We start from the raw sequence: 22227 nt of genomic DNA, 5'->3' as shown, positions 1-22227 counted from the left end.
CCCTAATCATTTTTGTTGCCCTTCGCTGGACTCTTTCCAATTTATCCACATCCTTCTTGTAGTGTGGGGCCCAAAACTGGACACAGTACTCCAGATGAGGCCTCACCAATGTCGAATAGAGGGGGACGATCACGTCCCTCGATCTGCTCGCTATGCCCCTACTTATACGTCCCAAAATGCCATTGGCCTTCTTGGCAACAAGGGCACACTGCTGACTCATATCCAGCTTCTCGTCCACTGTCACCCCTAGGTCCTTTTCCGCAGAACTGCTGCCTAGCCATTCGGTCCCTAGTCTGTAGCTGTGCATTGGGTTCTTCCGTCCTAAGTGCAGGACCCTGCACTTATCCTTATTGAACCTCATCAGATTTCTTTTGGCCCAATCCTCCAATTTGTCTAGGTCCCTCTGTATCTTACCCCTGCCCTCCAGCGTATCTACCACTCCTCCCAGTTTAGTATCATCCGCAAATTTGCTGAGAGTGCAATCCACACCATCCTCCAGATCATTTAGGAAGATATTGAACAAAACCGGCCCCAGGACCGACCCCTGGGGCACTCCACTTGAGCCTAACTTCTTTCCCTATGCACCATAACAAAGCCCCCTGAACCTGCTGTGGGTGAGGTGAAATCACCTTGGCCAATCTGGTGGTCAGGGAAAAATTCCTACCCAGCCCCCCAAGAAAGGAGCAGCTAGTACAATACCCACAGTGGGTCCTGACCAAACCTGATATTTTGCCACTTCCAAATTGCCTTGGTTCTGACACTCAGAGAAGAAAATGGGAACACAAATACAATTTGTATGTGGGCACTTGACTGTTAGACTCAAAAAAAAAAATCTTCAGAAATGAGTGGCTGTACCAATAGCTGTGGAGGAAGTTCTGCACATACTACAAAGTAAGAGTATTTTAACGATGTGGTAAATAGGAGCTATATGTTTCATTTTGGAAAAAATATGCGATAGAACAGAGGAAAGGGTGATATCTATTAAGAGGCATGCTATTCCTCTGGTGGACAACCAGAGGGCCACATGGGGACCAACCAAGATATTTGTGTGAGTCATCAATTTCTGAAGACTTTCTGCAGAATTTAAGTTTGCCCTGCAAACAGATCGCCAAAGGTGAAGCAATGCATTGCTGTCATGTTGAGTGTGCAGACTCAAAGTCCAAAATATTAGCTGCAAGAGAGCTTCAATCTGTCACCATTTATACAAATGTTATGTTGACTCTGAAGTCTAATGACAATATTGCTGGCAAATAGAATGTCAAATATTTCATTGATGATTATTTTAGCAGAAATATTTAGTTAATGTTCTCTTCAAGTATCACTGAGTCTCAGAAAAATTAGATGCGGATCAGACTGTTCAGGCATATATACCTGGCTTCAATATCTCTTTGGAGGAGGAATACTGGCTAGAAGGGCATGGGGAAAAGAAAGGAGAACTCCAATACGCATAAGGCAGGTTGGGTAGGTTCATAGCACAACTAATCTAGCACATTTGCACGTCTGAAACCACTTCTTGACCATCAATGATCGACCAAGCATTATTTTCAAGTACCTAAAATTATTAAACTTTGAAGTGGTGACATCATTGGCAGGTGAGGGAGGGTCCAATGACTTTGCTGACAACTGGCAGTACAGGAGAGGCCTCTGAGTAAGGCTGAGGTAGAGCACAAAGGATAGGGTGTCTAAGCTTTCTGTGTTATGGGAGAGTGAATTAACGGGAATAACAGGCTGGCTTGGGTAACCAACAAATTGTTTGAGGGAGGGTTAGTAAAAATTGGTGTTTCTGAAACAAGACCCATCTCCATCAACACAATATTGAAGTGGGAGACTGCAGAAGGGATTTTTCTGAAGTTGTTGGCATCACAGTAGAGAGTACTCCATCAATAGTGTGAACAAAGTGGGACATAGTATCACTCTACACCCATCTGGATGATTTTGAAGGAAGATTAATTTGGTACGTTATAAAAGCTGCATGGGAAAGATATAGGCATTAGTGATGTCATGACTGTAGTGTTCACTATGTTGAACTTGACTAGCTCACATGGCCTAAACTGGTCTATCCATCTACACTACATTTCAATATTGTGCTCATCACTATAGTATTGTATGTAAATCATCATCAATGTAAAGTTATCCTTGAAGAAATCAGAGATGAATAACATGATCTGCTGCACTAGACTGTTGAGGAGAAGGACTTTTTTTTTTCTTTTTTTTTTAAGAGATAAAGGCTTTTTAACTGGCAGGGACCAGTTGAATTTATTTATTCCAATTTATAAAAATCTCTCTATACGTGCTTGCAAATTATAAATGGTCCTGGGATATTCCATTTCTCATATAATTACTTACAGCAAAGTGAATAATTTGTGAAATTTCAACTTTATTCGGTCATTAATTGTCCATAAATAGTTTGCAATTTACACAAATGTATCCGTTATTCAAAATTTACTGAATAATTTTTGGACTGTGTGAGGAATGTAGATTTTGAGCACTTTGTGATTTTTAAAAAATATTTGAAATTCAAGAAAGTGTTACTTTGGATGGAGATGTAGATCACATGGTTTGGTTTCTGTTTCCTGATTGGATTAATACAACTCAGACTCAAGCTTCCAGTGTGAATATTTATGCTTCAAGTTCCAAATTCACTCACCGTATATATTCACTAACAGTTGCTTAAAATTCAGTCTTTCCAGGAATGTTAATGCTACTGAACCTGTGCACTAGTATATCTGTGGAAAGAAATCACAAAAAAGTGCAGAAACACAACCACAACAAATTTGTATTTGAACAAATATCCACTATATTTTTAAAGATATTTGATCTGCTTTAGAGATGACATCGTATCTAAATGATTTGATTTTCTCAATTCAAGATAAAATCAATTATTTTCTGATATTGTTTGTAAGCTTCCCAAACAAGGCTTTTTCATAGACAGGTTAAATATAATGGCATTTTCCACTTTCTGACTGAACAATTTTTAAAAAATATTAATTTGCATTACATAGCATATACAGGTCTCAAACAGGGATCAGGGTCCATTGTGCTAGGCATTGTGATTTCTATGCTGAATGGGTTGAGAAGCTTCAAGGTTTATTTCATTAAACAAATTTTCAGGTTGTTTACAGTCCCATTTTCATCTGTAGCCGAAGAAGCTGAGGCCAAAGTTGAGACGGAATTGACCGATTTACATTGCTATGATACAAGTTTCAAGAAAGAAACTTATTGAATTTATATAATAAAAATTCCACACCTAGCTACTAGGGTGACTGCTGTAATATAAATACCAGAGATAAGATAAGGATTAGATAACATAAATGCCTGCCTAATGAAAGCCAGAGTAAGATTATAGACCTGCTATTTGTGAAAATCTCTTTGGAAATACTTATATTTGTGAACAGATCTTTTTTCTACTATGAATAGGAACAAATCAAAAGACTGTAATTGCCTAACAGACTCTGGGTGAAATCCTGGCCCCACTGAAGTCAAATAGTAAAACTCCAATTTTACTGTCTGACCTTAATACTGTAGTATATTTTGCCATATCAGAGCTAAAACCAAATATCAAGAAACTGGTTTCTTTCCAGTCTTCCCATTGATTCTCCCTCCTCTGGAGATCTCATGGCATATATTTTGTGTTTGTGAGAAGTATTGTAAAGTGCTGCATTCACTTACAGCACAATACAAATTTATTTTTTTTTTAAAAAAACCTGTGCATTTAGCTAATTGAAGGGCTATGTACATTTAATGAAAATTAGCTCTGCCTTGTCCACTCAAGAGCAGAATTGACATAAAAATACTAGTGATGACATTCTACAGACAAGGATGAAAGTAACTTCATGCTTACTTTGAAAGTTGCACATTAAAACTATAGATATTTCTAATAAAAAGAGAAATACTATCACAAAACAGAGAAAGAGTTCTCCTAAGTCCCTTCCCAGCTTTCAAAGGAAAGTTCCAGGAAGGATTTTCCTTTTCTTCAGTAAAAACAAGTTCCAGTAAAATAGTCGAACAACAAGCATACCTAAAAGTCTCAAATCCAAAAGGCCCTTGGGCTCCAGACTATGTAGCAACACCTGTCTAGCTAACTAAACATAGCTAGCATTTATATACTCACGAGCCTTCTTTTTTTCCACTGCTTTTCCCTGCTATGGACACTAATTTCAAAGTGAACACATTTTTCTAAAGCACGGCCTAAACAGAATATTCAAACATGAAAACATTTATTTACAAAACATTTGATATAATGAAATAAAAAGTGAACAATGGCTATTAGTTACTTTCCTCCAACATATCCTCATTTGCATAATCTTTGTGATACTTGAAAGTGCTCCTAGGAAAGAACTTTTAAAAAGGAGATTAAAATGAACATCTCTGTACATGCAGTCACATCAGATACAACACTATGTATTGTGTTTAATTTGAAAAACAGCCCTTTCACTTCTCTTCTCTTGCAGGGGACATCAGAGACCAGGGCCGGCCCACAACATTTTGGCACCTGAGGCAGGGAGTTCAAATGATGCCCCCATGCCCTCTCACTTGGGTCAAAACTTTGAAAGGTCTCAATTCTGCCTTCTTCCCGTTCTACTCCTCTCATGGTACTGCTCTGCTACCTACCTCAATAAAGGAGAACTAACAATTTAAAATGCCTTGTTCAAAAATGTTCGGTAACACTTAACTTTCAAACGCCTGAACAGCAAATGTAACTTTTCTCGTCTGCATAGTAAACGCTGGCATTTTTATCTGTTTGAATAATCAAAGTGGTGCTTTCTGTGCCTTCTTGGTTGCAAAGATTTGAACTGCTTCTTGAAGGTCCACAGTCTGGGCCAGCTCATGCCCTATTGAGATGATTGCAAGGCCGACCAGCCTCTCCTGTGTCATTGTGGAACGTAGATGTGTTTTTATTAACTACAGCTTGGAGAAGCTGCATTCTCCACTGGAAACTGTTACAGGAAGTATTAGAAGTATGCACAGAGAAACAAAAACATTTGGAAAGAGGGTGGTCATCTTATTTGTGCACATATATTCCAGAACAGCCTTTGGAGTTGATCCTGCTGAAATGTACCTTGAAAGGGCTTTCAGTTCATCACCTAAATCACTCGCATCAATATCCCGCATGTCATCCTGTGTCAACACTGTCTCTTGTGCCCTGCATTGCTGGTGTACGTCTTCTTCAGGTATAGTGAGGAGTTTTGGAATATCATACAACATCCCAAATATACTGCTGTGTCCCTTGAGCTGCATGAAACGTTCTTCAGCTGACTGTATTGTACAATCTAGCGCCTGGTTAAAGAATTCAACTTTGAATTGTTGTTTGGGGTCTCTTAAGGGATTATCCCGTGCCTCGTAATCAAAATGTCTTCCTCTTCGGTGACTCTTGTATTCTTGAATGGGTGGGAAAATAGCTTCAGTGTGAAGTTCCTCTGCCAACTTCTGTGCACTCTTCAGAATGTTTTGAAATCCCTCATCTGACCTGTAAGACTGTAGGTGTAACTTGACTTTGTCCAGTTGTTCCATTGCTCCAGATATATCAAGGTGAACACCTTGGAGTCTCTTGCTTACAACAATTTATTTCAAACAGTATGTCATGCCACAACACTAAGCCATAGAGAAATTTGAAGTTATGTATGTTTCTGGTGATTCCATTTCTCTCTGCCACTGTTCTCCCACGGACAGTTCCTGTCATAGCATTATCCTCCATAATGGCAACTATGGCATCATCTATCTTCCCAGTTTGGTGTTTGATAGGTTTTATTGCTTCCACTCAACTTTCCCATCGTGTGGCACTCAGTGGTTTCAGTGTCAGAGAGGATGTTCCCAGATGTTGCTTCAAAATTTGCCATTGATGAGTTGATGCAGAGAAAAATAAATAGATGCTTTGAATTACATTAAAAAATTCAGCAGCCTCACTAGAAGCTGATGTTGCATCACTGACCACCAAGTTCGGTGAATGAGAACTCCATGGGACAAAAAAAGCTCGAGGGTTTAACTCTCTGATCCGTGTCTGCGCTCCTCTGTTGTTTCCTCTGATGTTGGCACTATTATCGTAGCCCTGACCTCTCATGGTCAGTTTTCACAATTCCGATATCTTCCAGCTTTTTAAGAAGCACATTTGTCATACTAGCTCCCATAGTATCATCAAAGTCAATAAATTCTAGAAAATGTTCTCTGACAGTCAGGTTCTGTTGTTGTTACAAAACGCACCATTAAAGTCATTTGTTCCGTATGGCTGATGTCAGGTGCAGTCCAGAATAACAGAGTAATATCTTGCTGACTTCAAATCTGCCACAATCTTCTGTTTGACTTTTGTTGCCAGTAACTGTCTGATCTCATTTTGAATTGTTTTTCCAAGGTAGTGGTGTGTGTACATTTCTTGGGTGGTGACTCTTCTTAAGATGCTCCTGGAGTACAGCAACAAACTCAGCCATCAGCTCCACAATTTTAAGGAAGTTTCCATTGTTTGGCACATTCAGCTGATCTGAAGTGCCACGCAGTGCTAGGTTTTGGGTAGCGAGCATTCTCACAATGGCAATGAGCCTTTTCAGAACATTTTGCCAGTAAAGAGACTCTGATGCAATCTTCTGTTGATGCTGATCATCTATGGCGGCCTTTAACCTTAGTCTCATCTCAACCTCTTTCCACCTATGGAATGCTCTCTGGTGATTTGCTGCCTTCTCATGGCATGCCAGATTTCTAGCCAGATTTTTCCAGTCCTTTGTTCCTGTAGAACCCAATCTGGTTGGAACATTAGACTGGAAGAGTTTGCAACGAAAACAGTGTGCAGCATTCTGGGTTTTTGAGTACCTAAGCCATGGCCTCTTCACTTTGTCACCATTGGGGATTTCACACCAGTAATGTGTTGGATGGAAACTTCTATTTTCATTGTCTTTGGGGAACATGAAGTTTTTCACTTGCTGTGGCCCATGCAGTACAAGGAAGTCCCTCAGGCTACTGCTCAAGTGGGTCCACAGTCCTGGGTCATCTAGACTTAAGGAACTAAACTCAGCAGCAGCTGTTTCTTGCACCTCCACCACACTCTTCTCTGATCTACACTTTTCTTCAGGAATGTGCCTGGTTACATCCATTTGAGACGGAGATATGGATGCTGCAGTAGCTGCCAGGTCACCTGCATTCTGACTAACTGGAAGATCAGGCATCTCCTCACCACTTATATCCTCACTGGGGCCGGAAGGCTCACCGTGAACATTTGTGTCTATGTATCTCAGGAGTGCTCCTTCCTGCTTAGATAGAAAAGCTTCCTTTGCTTTCTGTCTTTTTCTGAATGCTGCCCCAGAGGGGCGTTTTCTTTTTTCACTCATGACTGCTGTTCTGTGCCAGCTATAGTGGCTCTCAACACTCAGTTGAAGGGGACAAATAAGCAGGCTGGTAGCAGGGCCTGAGTGAGGGAAGATATCAGCGTCTTAAGGGCATAACTGGCTCCTTATACTTCAGTTGACTGCCTGTTCTCCTCAAGTGGGTTCAGGGAAGCAGCAGGAAACAGGAAGCTCCCTGAGAAGCTGGTGTTAATCAGTTCAAGTTCCTTGGGGTGCTAGAGAGGTACTTAAGAGGGTCCTCCTCCTCTCTCTCCCTGCAGCTCCTGCTGCTTTCTGTTATTCCCTCTCACCTTTTCTCCTGCCTGCCTGTTATGTCTCTTGTGCCCTCCTTCCTCCAGCGCAGCACTCCACCATCTCTGTGCATCTAGAGCAGAGAGAATACATGTGCACCAGCAGCAGATACAATTTTCTACACTTTGGGTCCTAGTGGCGCCCTCCCCCCCACAGTCTGCCACCTGACGTGGCCACCCCAGTTGGCCTCATGGTAAGGCCTGTCCTGTCAGAGACACTGAATAGCTACCAGGTACCAGTAAACAAACATTAAAACTATGTTGCCTTAATCTTGTTAATAGCTTAGAAGCCTTAAAATTGCAACCATACTGCAAACAATTCCTACTTTGAAGAAAGGTTCCATTTTATAACTCTAAGGTCTCTCTAGAGAAGATATTCCCTTACCACAGTCTCTAAGGGGCCACAAGGACTCCTCGTTGTTTTTGTCCTTACCACAGTGACTCCTGGACCAAGATTTTAAAAATGAGTACCTGAAGATGGGTCCTAAATCTATATTTAGAAGCTTAACTTTAGATTTCTATTTTTGAAAGTGTTGGTCTTAGCTTGTAGTTGACACTACCTAATGGTGAAATTCTTCCCTATGCATGATTTAAATCCCGGTTAGCCTTAGGGATGACTAAAATCGGACATGGGCCTTCTACTGGCCTTAATCCCAGGAGTGAATTTCACCCTGTTCTCAAGATAAAAAAATTGTACAAAATATCCCTATACACCACCATGTTTGATTCATGTCACAGCTGCCAAAGAATAAAATCTACAGTACTGGCTGCCAATCTCTTCTGTGTCTATTTGGATTACAGACACACATGGATGAGTAGGTGGCAAAGTCCCAACTATCTTCCCATGTCTGCTGCAATTTACTGGTAAACAATAGAAAATTAAAAGTGAGAAGTTATATTATGCCTGCATACCTCAGGTGTGTCATGAGTCATGCTCTTTGAAAGCCAGGTGGTTTCAGTCACCCATAATAGACTGCTATATAGCCTAAATTCTTAAAACATGTTATTGCCTTTATAGATTTTTTTTAAAAAAAGTTAAAGGTCTTGTTTCTAACAAGCCTCAACCAGTACAGTTGCATGTACTGTCAAATTTGTTGGCCAATCAGATTTTCCCATATAGCCAGTCTGTTTCTTAATGAGTGATGAGTGCTCTGTGACCCTACAATACATTCCTATCCAGTCAGTCTTTTGTTCCCCCATCTCTCTCTCTCTCGCTCATTCTTTCATGGGATATCAGCACCAAAGTGGTAAAGTTAAAAATTACATTAGAGGACTATATTCTACCACTTTTACTCATGCAGAGAAGTACCTTACAAAGGAAGTAGGCCTGTTGATTTTAATGAGACTACTTGTGTGGTAAGGTACAAATCAACATGAGTAAGGCTGGTACAATCTGATCTAAAGAAGGTAAATAATGAACACAAGGCAAAATTGGAATCTAGAACACAAACCCTTTCAAATTTCAGGGACTTTTGAATTCAAACTCTCAGGTCAGGACCTATTCCTACAGTTCTGATTGCAGTTAGATCCACAAATAGAATGGGCCTATTTGCCCAGTTAGATGTAGGCAAAATCTCAGAACAATCTCAGAAAACCTAACTCTCAAGCAATTTCAAACAAAAGCCATAGTCTAAACCTAATGTCAATTCAGTCCTTGAATACCAGAATGATAGCTGCTACATAAAGCCCATAGATAGATACATCTAGATTCAAATACTGACTCCTCAATCTCTCTCTTAAAAAAACTGCTCCTAATTCACTGCCACACACAACTATTAGTTTGGCTTAAATTCATAACCATTCATGCTAACATTCTGCTTAGTTATGCAAGGTCCTGAGGAGGTACCCAAAAGAGGTGTTCAGCACCCCACAAAATCAGGCCCATTATTGGCCAATTACATGAAATTATTCACAACATTAGTATTTCATCCACCTCTACATCTCCCCATACTTTCTGCAACAAAAAAACTGAACAATAAGTGAACTCTGAACTAGATCTTCAGAGATTCTTCAGAGCATCACTTACTGAAGATTTGTGCCAAAAGCAAACAATATATGGCAAGTGGGAAACACCCTTTTTTAATCACAAAAGGTTTTACATAGCAGGGATTTATACTGAAGTTTTTCTCAACATGCAATTACGTCAGAGTTGAAGGTGAATGAAAGAAGAAAAGCAGCAGTTAATTTCACCACATTCTGACTCAAGACATTCCCAGAGGCATTCCAACACTGCTATTGCAGCTACCTCTGTATCAAAATAAGGAAATAAAATAGTACTAATAGAAAAATATAACATTTAAGTTTGCAATTCTAGTCCCTATTCTGTGAATAGAGAAAGAGAGCAGCATAACCTGCAACTTTGTTTAAAAACTGTTTTGTGCACAGAATAGCAAAGAATTTTGAAAAGCTAGAAGAGTTCAAAAGACATGAACAGAAAATATTTTATAAGGCAATGAGCATCAGAAAAAGTCTGACTGCAAATGAGTTAGCTGATTATGAAAATCCCACATCCTTTGGTTATTCATTCAATATACTAAGATGGATCAGTGAAAACAGAAAGTTATTACTTTTAACACTGGAGGCTGCAATTTCATTCGTTGAAGTAAAAAAGTACTAAGTAAAAAAAGAAATTGTGTCTGTTGACAGTTCCAGGAGAGGGAAATGAACCACCAGAGCTCATGTAGAGGAAAGGCAGTCTATGGAAAAATTGGTCTTGTGGTTAAGGAACTAAACATGGACTCTGAAGATGGGGGTTCAATTCCTGTCTTTGGCACAAAGGTGTCCATGAGCTCCAGGGTAAATCACTTAACCTCTCCGTGCCTCAGCTTCCAATTTGTAAAATCAGAGCTATTAATACTTCCTACCAAATAGGGATGTAGTGAAGATAAGTTAGTTCATTTTTGTGAGGAGCTCAAATATTACAGTGATAGAGGCCAGACAGAAAAATATCTGCAAGGGAGAGCAAACCATGGACATGAATGGAAAAATCTGGAGGAAAGTCCAGGGAAGGGGACAAGGGGAACCACACAGCTTTCTGCCTTACCGCTTGGGAAATTTCACAGGATTTGGCCCATTCAGAAGCTCACTTATCTTTCCCAACTCTGACAATGCAATTCTCTCAGATTTTTTTGAAGTGGTGAATGCCTATCAACTGACATTGCAGTCATAGGAGGAGATGCCTTGCCATCTGTTTATGGAACATCCTATTTTCACACCTTGCTCAAAAATGAGTGTTCACCAATACAGTTTTTAAATTTGCCCACCAAAAAAAAAATCCAGGAGCAGTTTTTGTCTACAAAACATTTAAAGAATTTACTGAAACCACTATTATATTACAGAATTATAGAAAAACAGACGTTTATGAATTTTGGATATCTGCTAGCTTAAAAAAAGGATTTCTTAAACACAATTATTTGGCTTTTCAACCCAAAGTGTGTCCCCAATTTTAGACTTGTCCTTTGAGCTGAAAGGAAACTAATGTTTCCACTGAGCTACATATTGGGGAAGATTCCAACTGGGGGGAGGGATAGCTCAGTGGTTTGAGCATTAGCCTGCTAAACCTAGGGTTGTGAGTTCAATCCTTGAGGGGACCATTTGGGATCAGGGCAAAAATTGGGGATTGGTCTGCCCTGAGCAGGGGGTTGAACTAGATGACCTCCTGAGGTCCCTTCCAACCCTGATAGTCTATGATTCCATGAGAAGAAAATGTTGCCAGTGCCTCAGCTCACAAGAATACAGCAGCTGGCACTGTGACCATACTTTAAAAGATGCAGAATTAAAATTGGAAACATTGTGAACAACTTTAAGAAGTGAAATTTTGAAACATATTCTCCTGAGGTTTATTTCTCTAGCTGTTGATTTTTTTAAGCTTTAATTTGAATAAAGAGTCCAAATAAAATAGCTCAGTGGTTTGAGTATTGGCCTGCTAAACCCAGGGTTGTGAGTTCAATCCTTGAGTGGGCCATTTAGGGATCTGGGGCAAAAATTGGGGATTGGTCCTTCCAACCCTGATAGTCTATGATTCTACATGTACAGCTTACATACCCTTTATGGGAACTCCACATTCAAAAAGCGTGGAATTGACTTGCTCTAAGAACTGCAACTTTCAGTTCATGAAGTTCTAACACTTAATGCCCCAAATGGTAAATGTGCAAAAATAACAAATATGGGTTTATATTCAGAGAGAAGGGAAGCGATGGATTCACTTTTCAACTGAAATGAGTCTATTATGAGTGTTGAGCAAAAATTTTTGTCTGAAACTTTTTCAGCAAAATATGTAGAAACACCAAAATGTTTTGTGAATTCATGTCAGTTTTGCTGAATTGTTCAGTTTGGGGAAAAAAAAAAAAACCGACACAAATTTTGGAAAGGTAAAAACATTGCATTTTGATATTTTTGAAATCAGGCATTTTGATGGTTTGTAATCAAAATTACTTGTTGCTTCTAAATTTCTTTTGATTTGCAGCAACATTTTGTTAAATTCTTTAAACGAGGATGCAATAAATTTGGGGGTCCTGATTCTCCAGCTGCGGAATATGAGTGATTTCCATTGATTACAATGGGAGTTATGCATATACATTAGCCCTTCTATGAAAACTAAGATAAACTAAAAATGGAGGGGTTGATGGCCACAATTGTCTGGCTATGCCGAAAGGACAGGAGACATTTGACATCGGTTTAATCAGGCCACAACTTTATTATTAGATGTCTGGGACTGCCCAGCAGATAACAGTGTACAGTGCAGGTAACCCCCATGTTTATTCCATAATTACCCAGGGGCTTTTACTAGCTCCCCCTCTTTTTCCATCAAGGTCCCTCCAGCAAACCCATTGCCGGGACCTTACCATCCATCCCCACTTCGTAGGAAGGTTAAGGTAGGCTATAAGAATGGGGAGTTGGCTCCCTGCTGTACCAATCATAGGAGTCCCCAACATCCCCCACTTTCGTTCCTTTAATGAACACCTCTTTTTAAGTCCTTTTCCAAGAAATTTATCAGGTCACTGTATACCTTTCCTATGGAGTACCTGCAGCGGACATCCGCCCTACACTTAAATAATGAGTTGCGACATACGTCCTACCGCCCGTCATGCCATGCATGAACAGAGCCCTTCCTGAAACCCGCTGTGGGGAAGGTGAAAAAACCCCAACTGGACCCAAGCCAATATCATGGCAATGGAAAAATTCCTTTCACAACCCCCCTAAAAAAGGGTTGGCTAGCGTAATGCCTACAGCGGATGTTGACCAAACCCAGTATTTTACCACCTAAAAGGGAGGGAGAGTAGGCCCTGCCTCAGCCTTGGTCTGTGTAAAAAGGAAGGCTCCCAGCACCACGCTGTTCCTTTTCAAATCCTGCATTCCCAGGGGATGAGTCAGCGCCCACTCTGCCCCTTTTGCAGCAGTTTTCACCCCGCCTGCCCGCAATAAAGCACTGTTCCCTTCACTCGGCCAGACCAGCTGAAAAAAACCCCTACTTAAAGCTGCAGGGTGGTCATTCTCCCAGTTAAATAAAGTTGGGGGAAGCCAGAGAGAGTTCCCTTTTAAAAATATTGACCTTTCAAGCTGTTGATCCATGAACTAAACAGATTACCATTCCCATTTGATTGTCATTTACAACTATTGACTTACTGATACCTTGCCATTATACAGGTACATATTCATAATTTTTCATTTTGATTTGAGCATGGATCCTGCTGTAAAGGGGACCTGATCCTCAGCTAGTGTAAGTCTGCATAGTTCAGCTGGAGTCAATGGAATTACACTGATTTATACCAGCTGAGGATATGGCCCAGGATCTCTGCCAAAACATATTAATGTCCACATCTGTATTTTTTTATGAATCAGATCCTAAAAAAATTGCATATGTTTCTAATTTTAAAAGACTTATTCTACTCTAGTGCTTTTAGAAAATAAAAATGTTCTTGTATTGCATGAGACAAATTCTGCCCACAGTTATGCTGGTGTAAATCTGGAATAAATCCATTGAGTCTGATGGAGTCACTCAGATTTACACTTACATAATTTAGTGCAAATTTGGTCCCATGGCTTTATTATTATGAAAATTCAATGATTAAATCATCACTGCAAATTGTCATTCTTGTGACAAACTCAAATTTAATTCCGACTCCAGCATGCATACACTGTACATGTAGCTCCTCGTATGCCACATAAGCAGACCTTTTAATTTTAGTAGGAAAAGCAATGTCTCTCATTTAAAAATCATCCCTTTCAACTCAAAGGCTGTTTGTTTATTTGCTATTACAGCTACAAGAATTACATTATTATGTCTTTAGGCTCTTGAGAAAAGAGTTTTCAACAGCAATATATACTTCGTATGTAAGTTTCTGAAATCAAAATTAATCTGACTCTAAAATATCATTATTAAAATGTTGCTCATGCACAAAAATATGTAGTAGAATAGAGCTGTTACACCCATAATTTACAGTTTGAAATGTATAACTAAGAAGTATGGTGAAAAAAAACAACCCCTCATGAACTACCAGAACTAAGGTGAAGGAGTTTCCCTAGAAATCTACATACTTGTGGTCCAAGTGTTTTCAAGTTAAACTGTTGCATGCTAACTTCAATTTTCCTCTGACATACTAATATTCCTACTTGTCTCTTGTTTCTCTCTTATGTTCACAATTAGCTTTTGATATAAGTTTGAAGCTAAAAAAATGTCCTACAGGGAACATAAACTGAATTAAATTATACTGAATTTGAGGTTTAACATTACTTCAGCTGACTGAAAAAATTGGTTTCTATGTATCATACTCTTTGCTTTGGAAAGGGGGAGTCTGTTTAAGATATGTCTTGTCCCATGTATTGATGAGTCTCCTGGGAGCTCTTAAATTCTGGAGGCTGAAACCATCTGTTCACTCTAATACCGGGTACAGTGTAAACTTCCCTTCACTCTCAGTTATCATCAGCTTCATTGACCACTGACATAGTCATGTCATCCCTAGGGGTTTATCACCACTGGAACTACTTCTGAGCAACATTTTTAAAACTGTGGTAAAATTTTCACAGCAATTCTAAAGAAGATTAGATTTTTGTTACAGTTAGACAAGTACATTCCTTTAATCTTTTACCATTGGTGAAATCTGAATCTAAATAAATGTGAAGGGATAACTAATATTTTCTGCTAATCCCAGTTCATTTTACTTATCTTTAGATCTACTTTATCTGTCCAATGAGATGTTATGGACCAGACTCACTGGACCACTCTGCTCCAGAGTGCAGTAAAAATACAGCTGAAATCACCCATATCTTCTCATTTAGTTCTATACTACCACTATCCAGAGGTGGTGGCTGGAGTGAGGTGTGCCTCAGTTATGTTCAGTCCCTTGGGAATCATTGTTAGCCAGCCTCGGTTAGGATAGCTCCCAGGTTGCTCTCAAGTACATTGAGACAGAGCTCGGTAGAGAATATGGAAGTGGAACAATGCTGCCACAGAGAATCTATGCCTTATCACTTTAGAAGCCTGGACAGAAATATTAATTATTGCCATGAATGCTATTCCCATTATAGCACTAAGCCACTTAAAAATCCACCAATGAACCCCTCTTGACAGACATCAAGACATCGTCCTCGCATCGAGGGATAGCCGAAGAAGACCCATTGTAAAACATTTTTATTGTTTCTATTTTTAAGATCAATAAGACATTCCACCATGTTAATTTTTACTTGGATTATTACTCTTCTTAGTTATTAAATTCACTTAACCTTAGGCCTTATCCATCACACCAAGACATGCTCTTATTGACCAATGCTTTTGCCCAATGTGATTCAAAAACTCAAAGGCTAAATCTCAGACAGTATTCATTCCAGTTTATCTCCATAACATCTTAAATGAATTCTAACAAGAATATTACTTAAAAATCTTGCAAAACAGTCCAACAATCATGCTAAATGCCAATGTCTTTTTGTGCAAAATAAATTTATAAAAATGACTGGCTTTACAGATATTATGCTTCCTGCGTGGTACACTCAAACTGGTCAGTAGTCTTGTAACATATCATTTCTTTCAGAAACGTATCACTGTCCAGGTATAACATCCAATATCCACAACTTCAATATCACAATTAATATAAAATCTAAATAGAAACTGAAGAGAAGCCACTTCTCATAAACTAGACCATCATGGGCCTGATTCCTCTACCTTACAGAATACAGGCTGCAGGCCACTTGGCAAAATGTCTCCTGCAGTCAAGCAACTGTCAACTTCTGTTCTGCTAATATATCAGGATCTAGCTGGCACAGCCTGCAAAGTGAGTGGAGCTAGTCAGGGAGAAGGTGGGTTCAGGCTAAGCCATCTAGGGCAACGTCTGCTTGTAGAGCTCCTATGAAGAACCAGTGAGAATTTAAAACAGTCTTCCCCCATTCTAATCCCTGAGGGAGGAAAAAGATGGTAATGCCTCCTAAACTACCTGACGGGAGTACCCCTGCAGGCAGAATGGGGTCAAATTGCATATGTGTGATCATATGGGTGAATCAAGCTCGTAGCTTTCTTCTTTCCTATGGCCATAGTGCATTATTATAATATTTGTTTATTTTTATTTTGTTTGAACTCAGATTGTGGATTAAAATAAAACACATACATCTTTACAAAATGAACATAAGATGCCTTATTATTACTCACATTTACTTTCAAAAGCCTATTATCAAATGAATACCCAATTAGTTATTTTTCCCTTAGGAAGTGGTCTATATCATGAGGTTTTCACTTTATGATAACCTATCCCGAAGGTCCCACACTAAAACCATTATTCTTCTGCATCAGGAGGCCTGAATGGGATTAACTTTGAAATCACTTTGTATGTGAGACAGCCTCCCACCAGGGGTATGATTTGCTACATTTGCGGCACTCCCAGCGTATGCCGATTTGGAAAGAAAGATCAAATATGATATTTATCAGTGCTCTGGAATACAACAATATGATATAAATTACACTGGCAACCAAACAAAAAAGTCTAAGACTAAAACTTTGTTAAAACTGGAATTACATATGTGCCTGAAAAGTAAACAAAAATCTGCTTTACACACCCAGGACAGAAGAAAAGAATCTGACAAACAGCTGAGAACTCTGCTACTTGTAAATCACAGAAGAAACGTATTGAAATAACATACAACTTTAGCTGAACAGCACTTGCTAATTACTCACAGCACAACATGAAAACATCAAAAACACAGACCTCTGCTAAATTTTCATGTGAAACAGAACTAAAGTTTTGGTGGTTTTTTTTTTTTTTTTTTGGGGGGGGGGGATTAAGAGAACCCTTATTAGCAGGAGAGAGGAAACTGGGACCAGAAGTAGTTAGAATATGTATGCTAGGTGCTGTTCCATTGCTACTATACAGGGTGTGTGTGTGTACACATTATACACACATACATTATATAAACACATGATATAACATTTTAAGTTGAATCAGAAAAAATAATGATTTTAATTGTATTTTGATAAACAAGTTTGGTTTTGTTCAGATGCTGACTGGTACCACACTGTTCAGAATAACCTTTTTATTTTACTACCATTGGGTGTTAAATTTCACAATGTGATGTAGAGTTTTAACACTTTCTTTTTTAAAAAAAACAGAAACCATTACATAGGAATATCACTAACTCAATATCACCTTACAGTCATTATGTACAATGAATACATACTTTCAATTAACAAGAAATTACTGTCATGAGGAAAATATCTATTCTGGAGATGTGAGTCTCATCAAGTCAAGTCACTAAATCTTATACATCCATTTATAAAATTACAATTAATTCATGTAATTTTCCATTTTTTGATGACAGATACCAGAATCATCAGAAAAGTAATGTAGGAAACTTCAACAAGGGCTTGATCCTGCAAATTGTTACTCATGTGAGTCCTCCTTGCACCCATAAACACTCACTGAAGTTAATAGAACTGTTCCAGTGAGGAAAGCGCCACTTGCGTTATAAAAGTTTTGCACACTTAAGCCCAGGCGCCTGATTTTCATGTACATTAACGCCGCTTGACACGGCCAGAGTGGTGTAAAGTGCCCTTAGTTTAAATAAGAATCAAGCCCAATGTCATAATCATAGGGCCACTGCCCTATTTTGAGCTATATGTTAAATATAACTTACAAGGCAAGAATCTATAAGTGGCTACGCATTGAACATATAATTGACAAGTAATGACAATATAATACTCATAGTTAAAAATAATTAGCATAATAAGCCACATTTTTCTATTCTTAAACTTCATGGAGACAACCTAGGATGTCGTCTGTCATATTTGAGTCAGAATGGAATTGGTGTATGAGAAGATTGCAGCTTTCTTACCAAGCATGTACTTCTCAATTTAAATTTTCACAAAAATATAATATTCATTTATTAGCATCACTTTTTCATGCACATGAACATATCAGATTCCTATGGGATGCAATATCTAAATTGTGCCAAGTATTTTAAACAACAGACATTCATTTTTAATCTGAAAAAAACATTCTGAAGTGAGCTGTAGCTCACGAAAGTTTATGCTCAAATAAATTGGTTAGTCTCTAAGGTGCCACTAGTACTCCTTTTCATTCTGAGTTCTTATATTGGCTTTCCTAGCTGACGTAACATGGCAGGCTAACTCCAGTTTAAAGTTTACTGCTAGAGGATATCATTCTTATCTACTAGTGACAGGAATCCATTATTCACAGGAAATCCACAAGAGTGGATGCAAATTACTTGGAAAAGAGCACTTTGGACCTATATATTATGAAATAGGTTCTTAAAAAATTAAGCTGCTACAAATTGAAAAACCCAAGAACTTATACTGGGCGAAGCATCATAGTTCCAAAAAATTGCACATCATTCTAATCCCCTGTGGCACATAAGAAAATTTGACATTGTTACTTAGACAAATTTCAAGACACACATCTATGAATACAGTTTAAAATTAAAACATTAGACTGCAACTTGAAATAGATATAAAAGATCATTTCTCACCCCTCAGAATAAAACTGGAACTTTCGTTTATAGGAATGGCTATGCCCATATACCCTCCTCATCATCCTGCGTGCCAGATATTAGGAGATTCACAGAGAAGATGTTAGCATTGGAATGAAAGAAGAAAAGGTTAGTTACCTTGGTGCATGTTAAGGCACAGTGATCTTGGCTATTAAAAGCATGAGTTACAAAGAAAAAAGTTTTGCACTTTTAAGCAGCAAAAACAACTGAACAATAGTTTTCTGTATATCAGAGAATCTGCATCTGTAGCAACCAGAATAAGAACAATGAAGTAAAACATTCTTCCCACCCAGTTAAAATTAAATCCAAAAGTGGATTATAAAATTAAATTTTAAAAGATTATACTTTTTTAAAAGCTGATTGTTTGCAGACGATGTGAATTCATGCTTACTGCAGAAACACTTTAAACCTCATAAGTAAGCAAAGAAGTAATTACTATAATCAAATAGCTTCACATTCTGTAAGGTTAAAGGATACAATAAAAACTGCTGAGGTATCAAAAATCTCTTTTCAGTGAAGTACACTTTTCTAACATATAATCAATCAAATATATTATTTAACGAAGCCTTAAATACGGTATATTGCTAGAATACTATAAGACAGTTTCTTTGCTCTTTTACAGTTATTATGGTAGGTTTTTTTGCTTGTCTCAGTGACAGTTGCTCATGGAATTTTCATAAACTCATATTTTAAAAAATCATTATTTGGGATACTGCTGTAACGAAAAAAGATGTTCTTTCCATTTATTATAGGCTTGAGGTAAAAAGGTTCACCAGAAGAATGAAATGTTCCTCCCCGAGTATGTTTATTTGCAGATTTCAGTTTTTAGTATGTTCCTTAATCTCTCTGCTCAGAGATGTATATATATGTACACATGCTACACTTGTCTCTGTGGACTTTCATCCTGAATGCAAGAGTTAGATATGTATGAATATTGGGAGGAAGATAAAACAAGGAATAATATATAATTTTACCTGGCCTTTTTTTTACATGATACTCAGATACCTATGTAGACAGACAAGCATATACCATGTACATGTAATATGTGTTTCATTTAATTTAACATTTCAAAACAAATAAAATCTTATATTTTATATCCACCCATTTATATTTTAGAAATTAAAAAAAAATACATGGAACTTTTCAGTTTCCTAACATTGAAAGCTAGCTGGTGTAATGTAAATTGCTGGTACTTAATTCAATTTAAAAAATAAATGAAATGAGTGGCAATTAATTATGATTGAAACAGACAGGAATTTTAGCATGAAAATATACACTGCAGGTATCACTACTGTTCCTAGTCCATTCTAGGAATTAAAAAAAGAGCTCCCAGATGTCAACTGTTATTAAAAACCAGATGTTAAGAAAGATGTCTTCCATGTTGCTGAATTAAGTAAAGAAATCTGACAGTCAAATATAAACTTAGCTATCATTTAACACAGAAGAAAAGTGGGCAAATTCCTTTAAAGTTAACTTGGAATATTTCTTAGTTTTAAGGTTTGCACAACTATAATAGGCAGTAAAGAAAGTGTAATGTCTGAATATTATTATTCTCAATGAAGGGCCAAAACTTGCAGAACTCCCATTTGGCTTGATGCTCCGAAGTGACAAGATATGAATAGCTCCCACTGAATTCTGGAGGAGTTACTCAGGCCATTCATTTTGACTGAAAGAAAAGGAGTACTTGTGGCACCTTAGAGACTAACCAATTTATTTGAGCATAAGCTTTCGTGAGCTACAGCTCACTTCATCGGATGCTCAAATAAATTGGTTAGTCTCTAAGGTGCCACAAGTACTCCTTTTCTTTTTGCGAATACAGACTAACACGGCTGTTACTCTGAAACCTGTCATTTTAACTGAATAATTTAGAAGTCATCAGGAGTTTTGCTAGACTAAGGCCTGAGGAAAGACTACATGATTTCACTCATATAGAGTAGTTTGATCCCATTTTATTCACCCAGGAAACACAAGTTATGTTAATCTTTGTTAGTAACTTAAAAAAAATAACTACAGAAATCAACAAACATAGGGAACTCCATGTTTACCAAGAACCTTCCTTAACCACATACAGCTGTTCTACTGTCCAGTCCAGTGATGGGCAATGTGGGCTGCACGTGGCCTGTTAGGGTAATCCGCTGGTGGGCCGCAAGACAGTTTGTTTATGTTGACCATCCACGAGCATGGCTGCCCACAGCTCCCAGTGGCTGCGGTTCGCTGTTCCCAGCCAGCGAGAGCTGTGGGAAGTGATGCGGGCCGCAGGGACATGCTGGCGGCCGTTCCCCGCAGTTCCCATTTGCAGGAATGGCACACCGTGGCCACTGGAAGCTGCGGGCGGCTGTCCCTGTGGACGGTAAATGTAAACAGACTGTCTCGCGGACTGCCAGCGGATTACCCTGACAGGCTGTAGGTTGCCCACCACTGGTCTAGTCCATTGTTAATTTTCAATAGGCAAATATTAATTTCTTCTTTAACTCTCTCAAAATTAAGAATTATGGCCTAAATTCTGTTCTGAGAATGCCGATGGACTTCAAAGGCAAATATACCCATGTACCTGAGAACAAAATTTGGGATTTTCAATAAAGAAAAGAAAAGGGATACAAACATGGAAAATGTTCACTCCTTACCTCCATAACATGGAATTAAACTCCCATATTCTGCCCTCCCTATATGTGTGTCTCTCTTTTTGAAATAGAGAAAGCAAAATATCAAAATTTGGAGAATGACCTCACCCAGAGCCAGCGCTAGACATAAGCAGACTAAACAATTGCTTAGGGCCCTGAGCAGCTCAGGGTGCCCTCTATTAATTATTAGTATTTTGGGGAGGGGGAAAAATATTCCTGCGGGGTCCCCAAATGGGCTAGCCCTGGCACAGATCTCACCACACGTTAAGCTGTGGGGGTCATTTTCTGGTTTGTTGGAAAATGTGTGTGCTCCTTTAAGGGCTAGACAAATAAGTGACTTTTTGCTGAAGCTGCAGACCAGGTCAGTGTGGGGATGCTGAGCCATCCCTGCAGGTTCAACCTGAAGCAGAAAAGGGCTTTTCCTCAACCAGGCAGAGCAGCACCCACCCTCCCATGCTTGGGTTTTGTCAGAATTTGCTGTGGGCATTGTGCTAGTCACTCCTTTCTTGGGAGCCTGGGAGGAATTTTTCTCTTACTTCCAGATTGGCCAAAGCAAAGTGTGTGTGTGTGGGGAGGGTTGCCTTCCCCACAGCAGGTTCATCTTAGATTGGGTGAACATGGAATGGAAGTTAGGCTATGATGTTGCAATTTATTATGTAAATATATGGCAGATGTCCAGTGCAGGTACTCTGTAGGGAAGGGCTACAGTGATGAGATAAAGTGGGCTGGTAGAGGATCTAAAGGAGGTATTCTTTAAAGAGGAGGAAATGGGAGAAGAGGAGTTTCAGGACTCCTATGACTGATATGGCAGGGAGCCAACCCCCCTCATTTATAGCTCCCCTCCCCTCCTTAATCCACATTCAAGGGGAGAGATAGTGAGGTTGCAGCAGGGCTGGATTAATCTTTTGTGGGCCCAGGCAACCGGACCATGGCCATGACCCCTGCTCTCCCCCAAGGCCCCACCCCACTCAGCCTCTTTCCCCCAAGGCCTCACCCATG

The 22227-nt window shown here is 39.0% G+C and overlaps 1 protein-coding gene across 19 annotated transcripts in view; it reads right to left on the bottom strand.

The window, feature by feature from the left end:
• ERC2 (ELKS/RAB6-interacting/CAST family member 2) overlaps window positions 1-22227 on the bottom strand; it is an 840901-nt gene that overhangs the window by 159927 nt on the left and 658747 nt on the right. For all 19 annotated transcript variants that reach the window (XR_012669214.1, XR_012669216.1, XR_012669218.1 and 16 more), the window contains one exon: window positions 18587-18652. Coding sequence is in view for 1 of the 19 variants with exons in the window: in XM_075130329.1 (XP_074986430.1) it covers window positions 18626-18652 (27 nt within the window). In the remaining 18 variants the exon portion in view is untranslated. The remainder of the gene's footprint in view (window positions 1-18586; window positions 18653-22227) is intronic.

This window comes from Caretta caretta, chromosome 7 (genome assembly GCF_965140235.1).
Source record: "Caretta caretta isolate rCarCar2 chromosome 7, rCarCar1.hap1, whole genome shotgun sequence".
NCBI classification, from domain to species: domain Eukaryota; kingdom Metazoa; phylum Chordata; order Testudines; family Cheloniidae; genus Caretta; species Caretta caretta.
The sequence above is the reverse complement of the archived record's forward strand: the minus strand, read 5'-3'. Positions and strand labels throughout refer to the sequence as shown.